This window comes from Neodiprion virginianus, chromosome 3, assembly GCF_021901495.1.
Source record: "Neodiprion virginianus isolate iyNeoVirg1 chromosome 3, iyNeoVirg1.1, whole genome shotgun sequence".
NCBI lineage: Eukaryota > Metazoa > Arthropoda > Insecta > Hymenoptera > Diprionidae > Neodiprion > Neodiprion virginianus.
The window spans coordinates 17,632,062-17,645,396 of NC_060879.1; the positions used below are offsets into that span (position 1 = coordinate 17,632,062).

The 13,335-nt window shown below is 34.5% G+C and overlaps 1 protein-coding gene across 1 annotated transcript in view; it reads right to left on the reverse strand.

The window, feature by feature from the left end:
• Positions 1 to 13,335, reverse strand: part of LOC124299710 (SCY1-like protein 2) — a 46,162-nt gene that overhangs the window by 27,340 nt on the left and 5,487 nt on the right. Inside the window, exon 2 of the mRNA XM_046753010.1 lies at positions 10,677 to 10,863. Coding sequence (XP_046608966.1) covers positions 10,677 to 10,841 — 165 coding nt within the window. The 5' untranslated portion in view covers positions 10,842 to 10,863. The remainder of the gene's footprint in view (positions 1 to 10,676; positions 10,864 to 13,335) is intronic.

Here is a 13,335-nt window from a genome sequence, read left to right on the forward strand (position 1 = left end):
AGAATAATTAGACCTCTCAAATGTCCCGTTAAAAAAAAAAATATGAAGAGGTTGAAAAAGAGCTCGAAAGAGCGAAGGGTGAATGTTACGCCGATGTTAGCGTCAGCCTTATCGTCTGAACAACACATTGAAACAGAGCTATCGACACTGTTATTAAATTTATACATACCCGAGGGTTTAATCACTGTGCAAAAATGGCGGACATTGACTACAATTACAAAGATCGCAAATTTACGACAACGATTACAGGGGTTACAGAAAGAATGCAATAATTCCATCAAGATTACAGAAGATTATAAAAAATACAAAAGCCGACAACCAATATAAAAGATTACAAAGAATACATGAGGTTACAGTAGCCTGTATACACCGGATTGCAACAGTGATTAATCCCTCATTCATAGAACATACCTAACATAACTGGAGACACGAGAGGGACTCAATGATTCTTGAGGTTGTCTTCGTAATATGCACCAGGGAACTAATATAGTACGCGCATGCGCAGACGGTTCGAATTAGCAGACGTCATTTTTCCCGCGGACGTAGTTCATCTCAAATCGAGTATACAAAGCCATCGGATTGGCTGTTAAGTTATCCGTCATTAAAATTTAAGAGGGATAGCTCGGAGGTGAAGTGCTGTCGGTTTCTAACAACTACTGCGCATGCGTGGGATAGTTTAAGCAAAAATTTAATCTCACAGATTTAAAGAAGAAAAGGGGTACTCTGGTGTACAAATTTTTCGAAAGACTGTACCGGTGCAAGAGAGATAGCACTTCACCTTCGAGTTATCTCTCTTTTCGGAAAGCCAACCGTTTACCGAGCCATGCAGTAAGCGTTCCAGTATCATTATAGTTTAGTGAGTTGTTTGAAAGAGCGACCAGTCGTCGTGAACGTAACCTCAAAAATTTTTGGAGTTATCGCTGGCAGTTGGGTTCGACATTGGCGGCTGTCAAAATTTTTGAGGTTACACGCACTGCGGCAAACTGTCGTCCAGATTTATGACGGTTGGCCGCCCTGGCAAACAACTGCTCTCGGATTGTAGCGCATGCGCGTTAAACTGTGGCAGACGATGGATCATTCTATCGTTAGCAATTCATTCTGTACACGTTTGCGTGGCAGGAAAGCCGAATTACTCTACACAGGGAATGAGATATCAAACTCGCCCGCGTCAAGTGTTGAGTTGAAATAATTTTTTTACACGGAAAAAAAGAACCTGATGGATTTACGTGCTCGTGGTAATAATTATATGGACCGTGCTTTATTGAAGTAAGATTTGAAGGGGTTATGGTTAAAATTACTTATTAGTAAATATACTGCAATAGCAGTATCATACGATCCTGGTAATTTGTGATTTTAAAAAAAAAAGCGCTTTTGTAAATCCTGCGGAGTTTTTCCCGAATGTGATAATCCGTAACAAGCCTCAGTCAATTAACAACAGCAGTTTTCCAAGCCTTCTCGAATCTGTATATAAACTATTTAAAAAAAAAAAGTTTGCATTACCTGCATAACCTCCATAAGTTGAGGTGACGAATCTGCATGAAAAGACGACAAAGCTCGCACATGCGCAGTTGTATGCTCAATCTATTAAGTTTCACTATTTCCTCTTGGCATGTATGTGCCGTGATATTTACATTTACAATGAGGGCGAATGTGGTTCATAATGAAAGAATACCAGGTGGGTCGAAAGGCCGTCAATTGTAAACCTGCTGCGACACAAGTACACCATTTAGCGGCAAAAAGGGCTGTACTAAGTTTTCGTGATTCATTCTTGACGCACACGAACAGAATTTTTCGGGAATCTTCCGATCTTTTATCCCGATGGTCTAAACCTTTTGTTCGATTGACAGTTATTGATAATTTGACAGTTCATTCTGCAATTTCATCAAGTGATAATGCATTTGTATTGTTTCATACTTCGTTTAATATATATACTTCTAAATTTAATCGATAGTTACTCCACTCACTTTGTTATCTCTCAAAAAGGGTACTTCGTCTATGTCACTTGTCAGCTATCCAGTTACACAGAGTTGAGCTTAGTGGTCGTTGCAAAGTTGAAGAGGATTTGCGGTAACCATTTTGCCAGGGAAGGCAAAGTAAACTTTGAAACGTTGTTAAAGGTGTTAGCCTAGTTAGAAATCATGGGATTTTCCGCGTGTTACACCCGGTTGAACCGCGTGGAAGAGATCAGGGAAAGGTTTACGGGGGATTGGCACATTGGAGTGAGAGTTACATTCTGTTACTAAACGGATCGGTGGAATACAAGGTGCGTGTCGACGCGGGCGGACAGTCGACGAATGGAAGCAAGTGCAGTAGAAACGAGGGAGATAACAAACGGCGAAATAAATGCTAAGATGAAGAAATTAAACAATAAAGAGGGTTGGAAAAAAGCAGCCTCTCCACGGAGAACTAGAAAGTAGGAGTGATAAATCCGATTAAGACGACAAGGGATAACGACTCGATTCTGTAAGGACTACGGAGGCAAGACTGAAGACGGATGATATAAGAAAAGAAGATCCTGTGGGGCCGCAGACAAGATTTAGAGCGGGAGGAGCACTATATTAGACAATGTGTATATTACGTACATTCTAAATTATGCAAGAAATAAAGGACCAAAAAAAAGAGACAAGCTGTGTACCATTTTCAGGAACTTGAGTGCACACCGATTGACCATCTAGCTGTGAAAATTTTAGAGGGAATGCTGAAAAAGGTAGACACAAGCAACCACTTAAAAAGATCAAATCATCGAGCTGTAAATAGAAACGAAAAGTGCAGCAAGACTCTGTTGGAAAGAAAGGCAAGTGCTTTCTGTCAGAGGAAAATGTCTGAGAAAGTTGTCCGTTAAATCCAACTTTGGTCTCCTTTATATGCAAGAAAAATCCAGAGGAAACATTAGGAGGCAAAAAACTATAAGAAATACTGACAGGGGAAGAAGAAATTTGGTCATTGCGATACACCGATGACATTGTTTCATTGTCGAAAGGAATAAGGACTGTCCGGAAATGATGGTGGGAAAAAAAAGGTGGAGAATATGTGGAAAGCAATTACCAGAAACGATGCCTCATCTAATTAGTGGGTGCAAATATTTCGGCAAGACAGTGTGAACAGTACGAGCACTTTTCTAAGCGAGAAGAGAAGAAGACGGAATTTAATTAATAAAATGTATGTAATAGATAAAATGTAACGTTCTGAGGGACCTAAGACTAATGGAACTGATTGTAACAGTGAAGGGTCGGAAGATAACTGCTAAGTCGAAGAACATGCCACGATACAATACAATCATATGTAGTTACATAAATTAAACTTTAATGTAAAACTGCTTGTGTACGCGCAAAGTTCAAAGTTCATTATTCACGGTTGTGAAAGGAATACGCGCTATAAAATATGTACCAAAATTCTATTAAAGCTGCTGACAGACACGGAATTAATATGCGATAAATGATGCTGGCAGTATTTGTGAAATCACTGGTGCATCAATAGTTTTTATATCGTATAGTATTAGTTTTTCAATGGCTCGCCATTGTTTATGTTAAAAATTTCACGGTATGTCAATGGTACTTTCCTTGCGGGACATTGCGAAGTTTGTTTGATAGATAACAATTTCGTCTTCGTCTAAAATCGGGGACACATACTCGTAATGATGACTACCTATTTCACAGAATAAATAATTTCTCGAACACTCGCTCGAGTTTCAAACAACGCCAACAACAGCTTTAGCGTGAGAAGCAAAGTTATTCCGATGAGTTTCAATATCTTTAATTACATTCTACATTGAATGATAAACATTCGAGGCGATAGAGCATGCTCAATTTTGAACTTTATAAGATTATTTGAAAATTAAAAATTAGGCTAAATCAATATTAAAAATCTTTTACAAACTATGAGGAGTAGAGTGAAACTTTTAATTTATTTATAAATATAACCACACATGAGCCGTCATTATGTTTAAAATTCATTCATTCGTCCATTCCACAATTCATTCATTCCAGGTGTATATAGTTAAAACAATGTGTATTGTTAAAATTGGCGGATATTGTTGAAATTATAAATTGTTGTCAATAACGGTTTTTCGTCGAGGCACTATATTTTCTGATATCACTTTTAATGTTCTTCGTTTTATCGTCTCTTTTTAAATTTGGGCTTGTGTTTGGAGTGTTTAATTTTTAATTTAATAGGTACGTCCTCGTAGTTTAGATTTCCTCTATTCTCAGTTAGTCGACTATTTCAGAGAAGAACACCTCCGCACCTCTTTCCTCCTGGAGGGACGTAGACCAAAACCTTAATTTCAAATTTGTGACCAGGTTCCCCACTCCCTGGGTCTAACCTAATCCACTCGTGCCGTGTTCATTGCGCGGTTATATTTGAATCATTACAACTTGTTATAGACGCTGCCGCGATTGCCACTTGGAAACTCAGGGTCACCTTTCCTAATCCCATATACCTTAAAAGTAATTTGAAACCCCTCGACCATGTTATAAAGTTTGATCAAAATCAATTCCCCAACATTGTGCGAGCGTCCTTGTGAGTACTGTCTCGCTGCAGTAAATTCACAACATTCGTTTTTTTTAGAGCAAGATAGACAGACACGGAGATATTATACAAAAATGGACAAATTTAGACTCATCGTAATACCCGGCCGAAGCTTTTATAAAAAATGCACATCGGAGTACAACAAATTTCATTGTTATAACTTCCAGTATGGGGTCATCATCAGACGCCGTGGAACATGTCTTAATGTGTCCCACCGTAGAACCCACATCCCGACCTTCTACCTACCTAAACCCCTAAAAACTCCCATAAAACTTTTCAAGAACACGGACTGCTGTTAAGGGACCTTGGTGAATTTTTAAACCCTCCGAGTGAGGAAAGGTGCAAATGTTACATTTTTAATACTTCTGGTTATTTTGAATTTTGCGTATAAGATATAAAATAAGTTAAGAAAACCAAGAATGTTTTACAATTTTCTCCTTATTCATACAACTGTAAAAAATTTTCAAACGAAAGGGTCCTACTAAAAATGATCTATGCAAAAATGCAACACTCTTCGAATAGAATAACGTTTCGTCCGTTTTCGAAAAAAAATGTTGTGGACGTGATGTTTAATAGGTTCAAATTGGAATAAAGATTCATCTAATTTGAGCATTTTTCAAAAATATCGCTGCTCCACGCTTGCGTAGGATATTTTGAAACCCGAAGTTGAAAGGAACTCATTTCCTTTTTTTTTTTTTTATTCATCTATTGCCGACTGAAATTGCGCACTCTATTTTACTGATGCTACAGCGCTTAATAAAGTTTCAATAGACCGTAATTAATTCCTAGTGGATTCAGCTGAATTCCAAAAATTGAATTAAATACCGGGAAGCGTCGCGAGTTAAGGAGATTTAGTCTGAATATGGGGCAAGTAAGCAAGAGACGGCAATAAACCTGATAATACTATACGGTCATTTTATATAGGTACGGAACAAATTTTAACGTCCGAGTTTACGAGCTGCACACTGCAGTATCGCACCAGTGAGGTGCATGCCTGTATGCTCATTGTATTTATTCAGTAAGCTCTATTACAAGTAATAAACTGTCGATATCGTTAATGTTAGACACGTGATAATGTTACATCTGCGGAACAAATTAGTGTTTGTTCGAAATTACACACATACCGTTACTCACTGACATTTCATTAAAACCACAAGTTAGGACATCGTTTACACTTTCCTAGGTCACAATAGCATGACTCTTTACGTTTAAGGGGGTATTCTAGTGTAGAAATTTGAAAAAATCGATTTTTTTTTTTTTTATATTTTCAAAGCTTAACCTTTCAAGAATGTGTCCTTAAAAGGACAAGTCAAAATTTCAATCATTTTCAGAGATATAGCTATTTTAGTGACACGTCTTCAATACTGGCTCGGCTGGAACGAATTTTACTCGAAACTTTAAACGCGTTTTTCTCAAAACTACATTTTTCAAAACGGTTGACATGATTTCTCAAGTTCTATTGAACCGATTTACTTGAAATTTGGTGAGAATCTTCTCAATACATGTCTCTATCGCACGAACTATTATTGTAACGAAATAATAATTTTTACTATTTTTAAAAAATTCAGAAACGTCCAAAAAAGTCAAAAAAAACGTATTATTTTTTCGGACAGCCGTAATTTGGCAAAAAAAAATTTTTTTTCGACTTTTTTTTAGTCAGTACGATAGCTGCATTTATGTAGATTAATAATCTTTTTTTTTTTTCTGATTTTGAAAATGCTTGCAATCGTGACAACATTGGCGCGCCATTTTTTTTGTACCCCCCACTTCAACAACTCATAGCACTTTCAATTTTGTATTTTTTGACTTGTTTTTTTTTTTTTTGTAATCGTGAAATAATAATAAACGCCTGATAAAAAAATGGATGGTAAAAATATTTTTTGTTTTTTGTTTATAGCACTTCAAAAAACACCTCAAATTCATGCCTCTACACTAGAATACCCCCTTAAGGATGTACGAGACCTACGGTCAGCCCAAAAATATGTCAAAGCAAAAACATGACTGTGCAAAGTTAAATATGATTTTAAAAAGTCTCTGTGATGCAGTGAAAAAAAAAGTGGCGAACACTTATTTCAACTGTAAGAATTCTATGATTAACAACGTCAGAAAAATGACATTGTTAGAATATTTTCCAACCGAAAAAGTCATGTAGTTTTTTTCCGATTTTGATAAACATCAGTTTAATCTGTTCGTAAATGAATACGCTACAAATCGTCTGATGTGAAACAGATTTTGTCTTAAGGTCGTGCGTTTGGATTATTTTTTTAAAATCGATGTGTAGAGTCGTTGTAATTTACAAGTGAAATAACAATAAATAAATTAATATTACTCAACGACTAACTCAGACGATGAAATTTATGGTTTTGAATATTTTCTAGTCTTAAAGTTATATTGCCTTAATTATATTCTATCTGATTGACTACAGAAACAACCCTTTTTTCGGTTTTACAGTGAGTTTGATGCATTATAAAAATTTTAACAATACCTGCTAACTAATTTAGATGAAATCCTATTATTTGCGACTTTTGCAGCAGCTCGAAAACTAACGACCACCTAAACTTTACAAACTTGACCGTTCCCACAATTAACGGTGAATTTTTATTAAATTGCTGAAAATTTTATACACAACAACAAGCTGAATGCAAAAGATGTCATTTTTTAAAAATTGTTGCCACACGCATTCAACCGTATTCAATGACACAAAGTTAATTGTAAAAGTATTTTGTAGAGAATTGAATTCCCTACAGAAGCGTCTCGTAAACGAAATCTGTGACTCTGGCAGTTCAAAAGTTGTAAGCCTCGGATCGAAAATCAAGATCGTGTAAAAATTCGTCATCAAAACGTCGTTAGAGGATAAAACATTGACTGTACAACAAAAATTCAAAAGAAAAATATTCAGACAGTTCAGTTTTCTGTAAAAAATATCTAGAAAACAAAGTTTGTAGCTTCAACGGTTTACAAGTTAGACCTTTCTGTGTGAAAATTAATCTTTACACATTTTCAATGGCCAAACTCTTGACTTTACATCACGGATTTAAATAATGTTGCTGTACAAAATTTAATTTTCTCGAAAATGATTTCATGATAAAGTTTTATGTAATTAAATGTGGCTGGATGGTAACAATTTTTAATAAAAATGACAAAACTCCAATTCCGAGAGCGACCTTTTAAATTTGATGTAAGATATATCCTTCCGTAAAGATTCTTCTCTTTCTATTCGCAACGACTTTTTTCGGTGGGGGTGGACAAGAAGTATCTAACTTCCAAACGAAACACCCTAATATATCCGTAGAAAGACATTTAGTTCTACAGTAGAACCCGGAGCAATTTGAAATCCCGAGTTGTTTTATATTCGCTATCCTATCGTTTGTATTTGGCGTATCTCAAAGAAGAGCTACCAGTATTATTCAAATAAAACATCAACTCATACATATGTAGGTAGACGCGGATATGTATAGTATACATGTACATACATGGTATATCTACAAAGTAAGAAGAGGTGTATAAATATGGTGAAAAAATATTCAGACGATCAGATCTGAGGGTCGTGGTGGAGAGCGATTTATTTAAAACCTAAAAACATCCAACGCCGATATAAATATGCATATATAATAATATATATATATATATATATATATATATATATATATATATATATATATATATATATATTCAGTGCTCTAATGGGAACGAAAGCATCAGCCCCTTATGAAAATTTTGAATCGCAAAAACTCGGTCGAATGATTACGGCATTTGCATACGTCGAAACAGCACTAATGATTGAGTTATGTACGTTGAATGTCAAAAAAAAAATTTGAAATACTTCATTCTTTATAGTAACTAGAAAAGTCTAGCAAAATTGCTATCGCTACAATAAAGTTTTAAATATTCCTGGAATTTCAGGAAAAATGCGATATGAGGAGTGATTATTCATAGTGATTATAGTTGTCGACACTACATTTTCTGCTTGTAGCAGAACTGATTCTGTTTGTTTGATTAGCTAAAATATTTTTCCAGTTAAACGTGGCCTGAAAGTCAATTTACTGTTGCACCAGCATTACTAGTCACAAAGACATATATAGTACGAGTAACCGTAATCAAAAAGAATAGTCTTTTGGTTACAGCCAAAAAACTCATTTTTGTTGAAAAGTGAACAGTTGAAAACTCGAAACACTTTGAAAAGTAATTCTAGATTTTTGTTTTAAATTAGTCAATCAAGTTTTGTGACAGTTTTTTGATCTCCTGCAAAATAATAATAATAACACTTACACCGTTTTGCCGTGCCAATTTTTTATAATCTCAAGGATGAATGTTTGTCAGCCACACTGTATTGGCAGGACGGGTATGGATTATTTTTAACCTTTCAAGAAAAAAGACCTATTTTCGATATTCTGGCACTTGCACTGTTTTTCCGTACCACCCTTCAACTACAACTTTCTTTTAATGTATTTAACAATCGCAATAAGCGCGTCTAATAATAAAAAACGCATCAGCAGCAACTCAACATATTCCACATGCAATTAATGTGTAATTGTAAGCAGATTTTGGAAAAAAAATCTAGCAAAATTGACCATCAATTATCAACTAATTGTGTAACATAATATGCCAAATATAATTCCAAAACATTTTATTCTAAAAAAGTCTTAGCACATACTCTTCAAGATTTTAAATATATTTACAAAAATTGTATTATATTTACATATATAAATCAACCTATTTAACCCTTACCATTCTTAATTTTGTCAAAACTTAGCAAAATCTCTAAGACCCCCAATTACTCATTTTTTTTTATTATCAAATGACTTTTCCATTACAAATAATCACTTATCAAATTAAATAACGTGTTAATTGTTTTTTAGATTGAAACCTTTCAGAGATGTAATAAGAAAACAGCAAGAACCAATTAACTTCTCGTTCTGAATGAAATTCGTGTAAGATTTTTTTTTGAAAATATACAACCGTAAGCATTGATTTTAACCGATTCAGAACTTATTCAGTATTCAAATAAATAGAAACCAAATCGCTTTATCATGAGACTGATTGTTAAATGATCTCTACGAAAGATAAAATTTTGTCGAGTTCCTAAAAAAATTTCAAGTTAATGAGACCTTAAGAAGCTTTGAACAGTTGCAACTCAAACGTGATTTACCAAAGCAAAAATTTGAAAAATATATTCGAAAATTTAGAGATGTTATTGTAACCTAAATATGTTTCAACGGAATTCAAACTGTTACTGGTTGAAATTATTAAAACTGGCCGCTTCTTTGCAAGAAAAAACACTCCTGGACGTTATCACCAACTCGAACTCACTAAATACGTTTTCCTGTCACACATTTCTGATTTCCAAATAGTTGACTAGATCAATTTACATTATCAGTAGATACTATAATTTGCTTGTTTGAACTGATTTTTGCAAAAACCACTATTAAAAACAGTACATAAATCGCAACGGTTTTTGCGATTTTTCGGAAAATTCATTTCCACAATGAGTTCCTAACGAAAGTAAACCTCCTCAAACTTATCACAAATCCAACATTGTGCTTTTGTAACGAAAACACGTTTTAAAATTAGGTCGATGTGTTAAAACGGATAAATTTCTAAAGTTCCAATTACTATAATGATATTTAGTTTCCATCAAACAGTACAAATAGTCGTGAGGTCAATCAATGCTTTGTAAATTAGCTTAATACGATTGTTATTATTATTATTACCTATTCCAAGTATGATATTTAAGGAAGGTTAAATAAAATACCAGAAAATTGATCAGGTTTGGAGGATCGCAGAGAAAACCTGTAAGCTTCTAAATGTTTCAAAATTGGTACATTCCTAAAAAAAATAACTGTTTCTCGAAATTTCAAGAAATTAACATCAATATGACGTGTGAAATGAACGTTGAAAATATCTCAATGCATAATTTATATAAAACCAATACGAGTTTCATAATTGTACTTCTGGACTCCTGGGTTTCCTGAATTAATTTTATGATACGAACAGTCGGTCGCCCTCAATTTCCGAGGCACATTTTCCTCTCGATCCAGACTCTATAAAACGGTGGGAAAATTGGGCTGAATCGGTGCGAGCGGCACTCGAACACCTTCCCAAATGATCGACAGTGGCCGAGCAACGATTTATTGATGTATTTTTCATACCTTTCCATCGCTCTTGCGATACGCGTCGAGGATCCGCCAAACTTGTTCCGGACCAGCAGTCGCCGATTGTTTTCCGACTTCAAAATAGTGCCATATTGGATTTGATTCGAGAGCATTTGGTGCACTGCTACTTTTAAACTTTGAAAACATGGTACGTGCTCCCATCCAATACCAGTTTCTCGGTTTTCTGTCAAAGAATAAAAATTTCGGTTGATTATGAATGTATAACAAATCTCACTGGATAGACTGAAATTATGAGGTATACAATTTTAGGGGAAGAAATTAGTTGCAAAATCATCTGCAACAACGAAACTAAGAACTGTTTAATTTTGGCGGATAATTTTTTTTTATTGATGGCATTTCTATACGTTTTATTGGAAATTGTTCGATATTTTTGCATCACAACGATATGTTTCAATGCTATAGTATCACTTTAGTAAATCGATCGTTCAACTTCGAGTTTACGTCACAGATGCTTACCGAAAAGTTTTAGTATTTATAGGTATAAGGTGTTAGGGATACAATCAGTTTGAAGCGAGGTATGAAAGTAACTTTAAACGTTTTTTCAGGCTAAACGTAACGTAATAATTGTTTTTTGTGCGTCAAGCGCGGTAAATGAAAAGGTAACTTCATTCCGAAGGAATTGAAGTTTGGGGTGCTGATACTGTATACACTATACATATACATCTACCAGAGTGTAAAAAGTGTCCCGTATATCACTGATAGTCAATCCGTAGCAGCGTTGTGCATAGAAAATGAGGGTAGTGAGTGAAATTTCTCTATCTTTGTACAGTAAATTTAGGAAGCTATAGAGACCTTGCATAACGACTTGTACGCCAACTGGTGACAAAAATGTGGATTTAGTGGGAGGATTTATTGAAATTTTATAAATTTTTGTTCCGCATGGAAAACTGAAAAATGTACAAAGTGGATAGATGCAGCAAAAAATTTTGTGTAAGTATTATATTAATGTTAATATAGAAAGAATTTGTCACATCTATGATAAAACTACAAATATTCCAATATGTAAGGCCTCTTATATTGTAATAAAAATTATAAATAACCTTTACATTTATCTTTTTTTCTGTCGTAAAGATTGGATTGATTTTTTAATATTTTCATTTCCAGGAAAAATCAAGGGAATATAAGATGGATGTAATGGATACTCCGATTTTTCGTTATTTATAAAATGAGTACCTACAAATTTTTTACCCTTATTTGGAACGCAGTTTTCCGAATTTTTAATTGCTTTTAGTGTCAGATAAATATAAAGATTATTTATAATATTTATTACAATATAACAGGCTTTACAAATTGAAATATTTGTAATTTTATTATACATGTGGATAAATTCTTTCTATTTTAATAATAACACAGTACTTGCACATCATTTTTTGCTGCATTCATTCATTTTATACGTTTATCAATTTTCCATGCGGAACCAAAAGTGGTCTCTGGAAATTTACAAAATTTCACTAACGAATCGAATCCACGTTTCTGACGTGATGTACTTGTGCATCCACGGATGCAACAAATTTCTTTCGATGATGAAATTGCGATCTTTGATTTATAGAAATTTAATAAATCCTCTAACTAAGTTCACATTTTTCTCATCAGTTGGGGTAAAAGTCACGACACACGGTCCCGATACGATGCAAAAAATCTGATATTCACCTTGTGATTCCTGAGGATGTCAATTTCAAATTTGAACACAACCAATAGTGTCATTTGATAGTTCAAAATGTCGGATCCAATATGGCGGATAAATATGTGCCAAAATATATGTAAGAATAGTTATTTGAGTCGGCTTTCCGAGCTCAATAATCACGCATCTGAAGTAAAAATTCAGCAGTACAGAATGGCCGTCTCTTTGAATCTGCTACATCAATTTTTTTTTTAATTTCGAAGTTGGGTTGGCAGCCGTGGCTAATGGTTGAACGACAGTGTGAGAGAGAGCGGCTATGGATATCTATTGATTACCAAGTTGTTGTTCGTAACTGGTGCTGTCATCCGTGAGTGAGAATCAATAAGACCTGTTTGCGATCCAACATGTTTAAATTGCGCATCTTTAACTTAATCCAAACATCTGAAATTATAAGTGACATTAACAGACACAAAATCAGTGTTTTCAAAAATCTCTGCGTATGAAAAATTTTCATGAAAATCATGTTATCTGACCGCCGTATTTAATGCCGTTAGTTTTAAAACTCAAATTCTAGATTCAAATTCTTAATCAGCAACCTCAAAAAACGGTAATTTTAAAATTTCAAGCAAATTAGAGGTAAGAAAAAAATGTGTTCGCCAAATGGGTAATCAGCTTCGTTGCAACGCAGCGTCGTCAATTTGTACAGTAGTGAAATTTCATTTCTTACAACATTAAATCTGTTTGTTTGGTTAGCAACATTTTTAACTTGCCATTTTTCGATTTTCAGAGAAAAAAAGGAAGTTATCGTAATCACCTTAAAAATGAAAAGTTGAGTCTTCACTAGATCTCGACGTTTCAAGATCTGAAGAATCATCTCCGGACATTCTCAGATGGACGTCTGTGTGTGTACATGTGTGTACGGATGTGTATAAGTATATAATTATTTATGTATGTATAATTATTTATATTTGTTTGTCCGACGATATCTCGAGAACGAGTTGTCGGATTTCAATG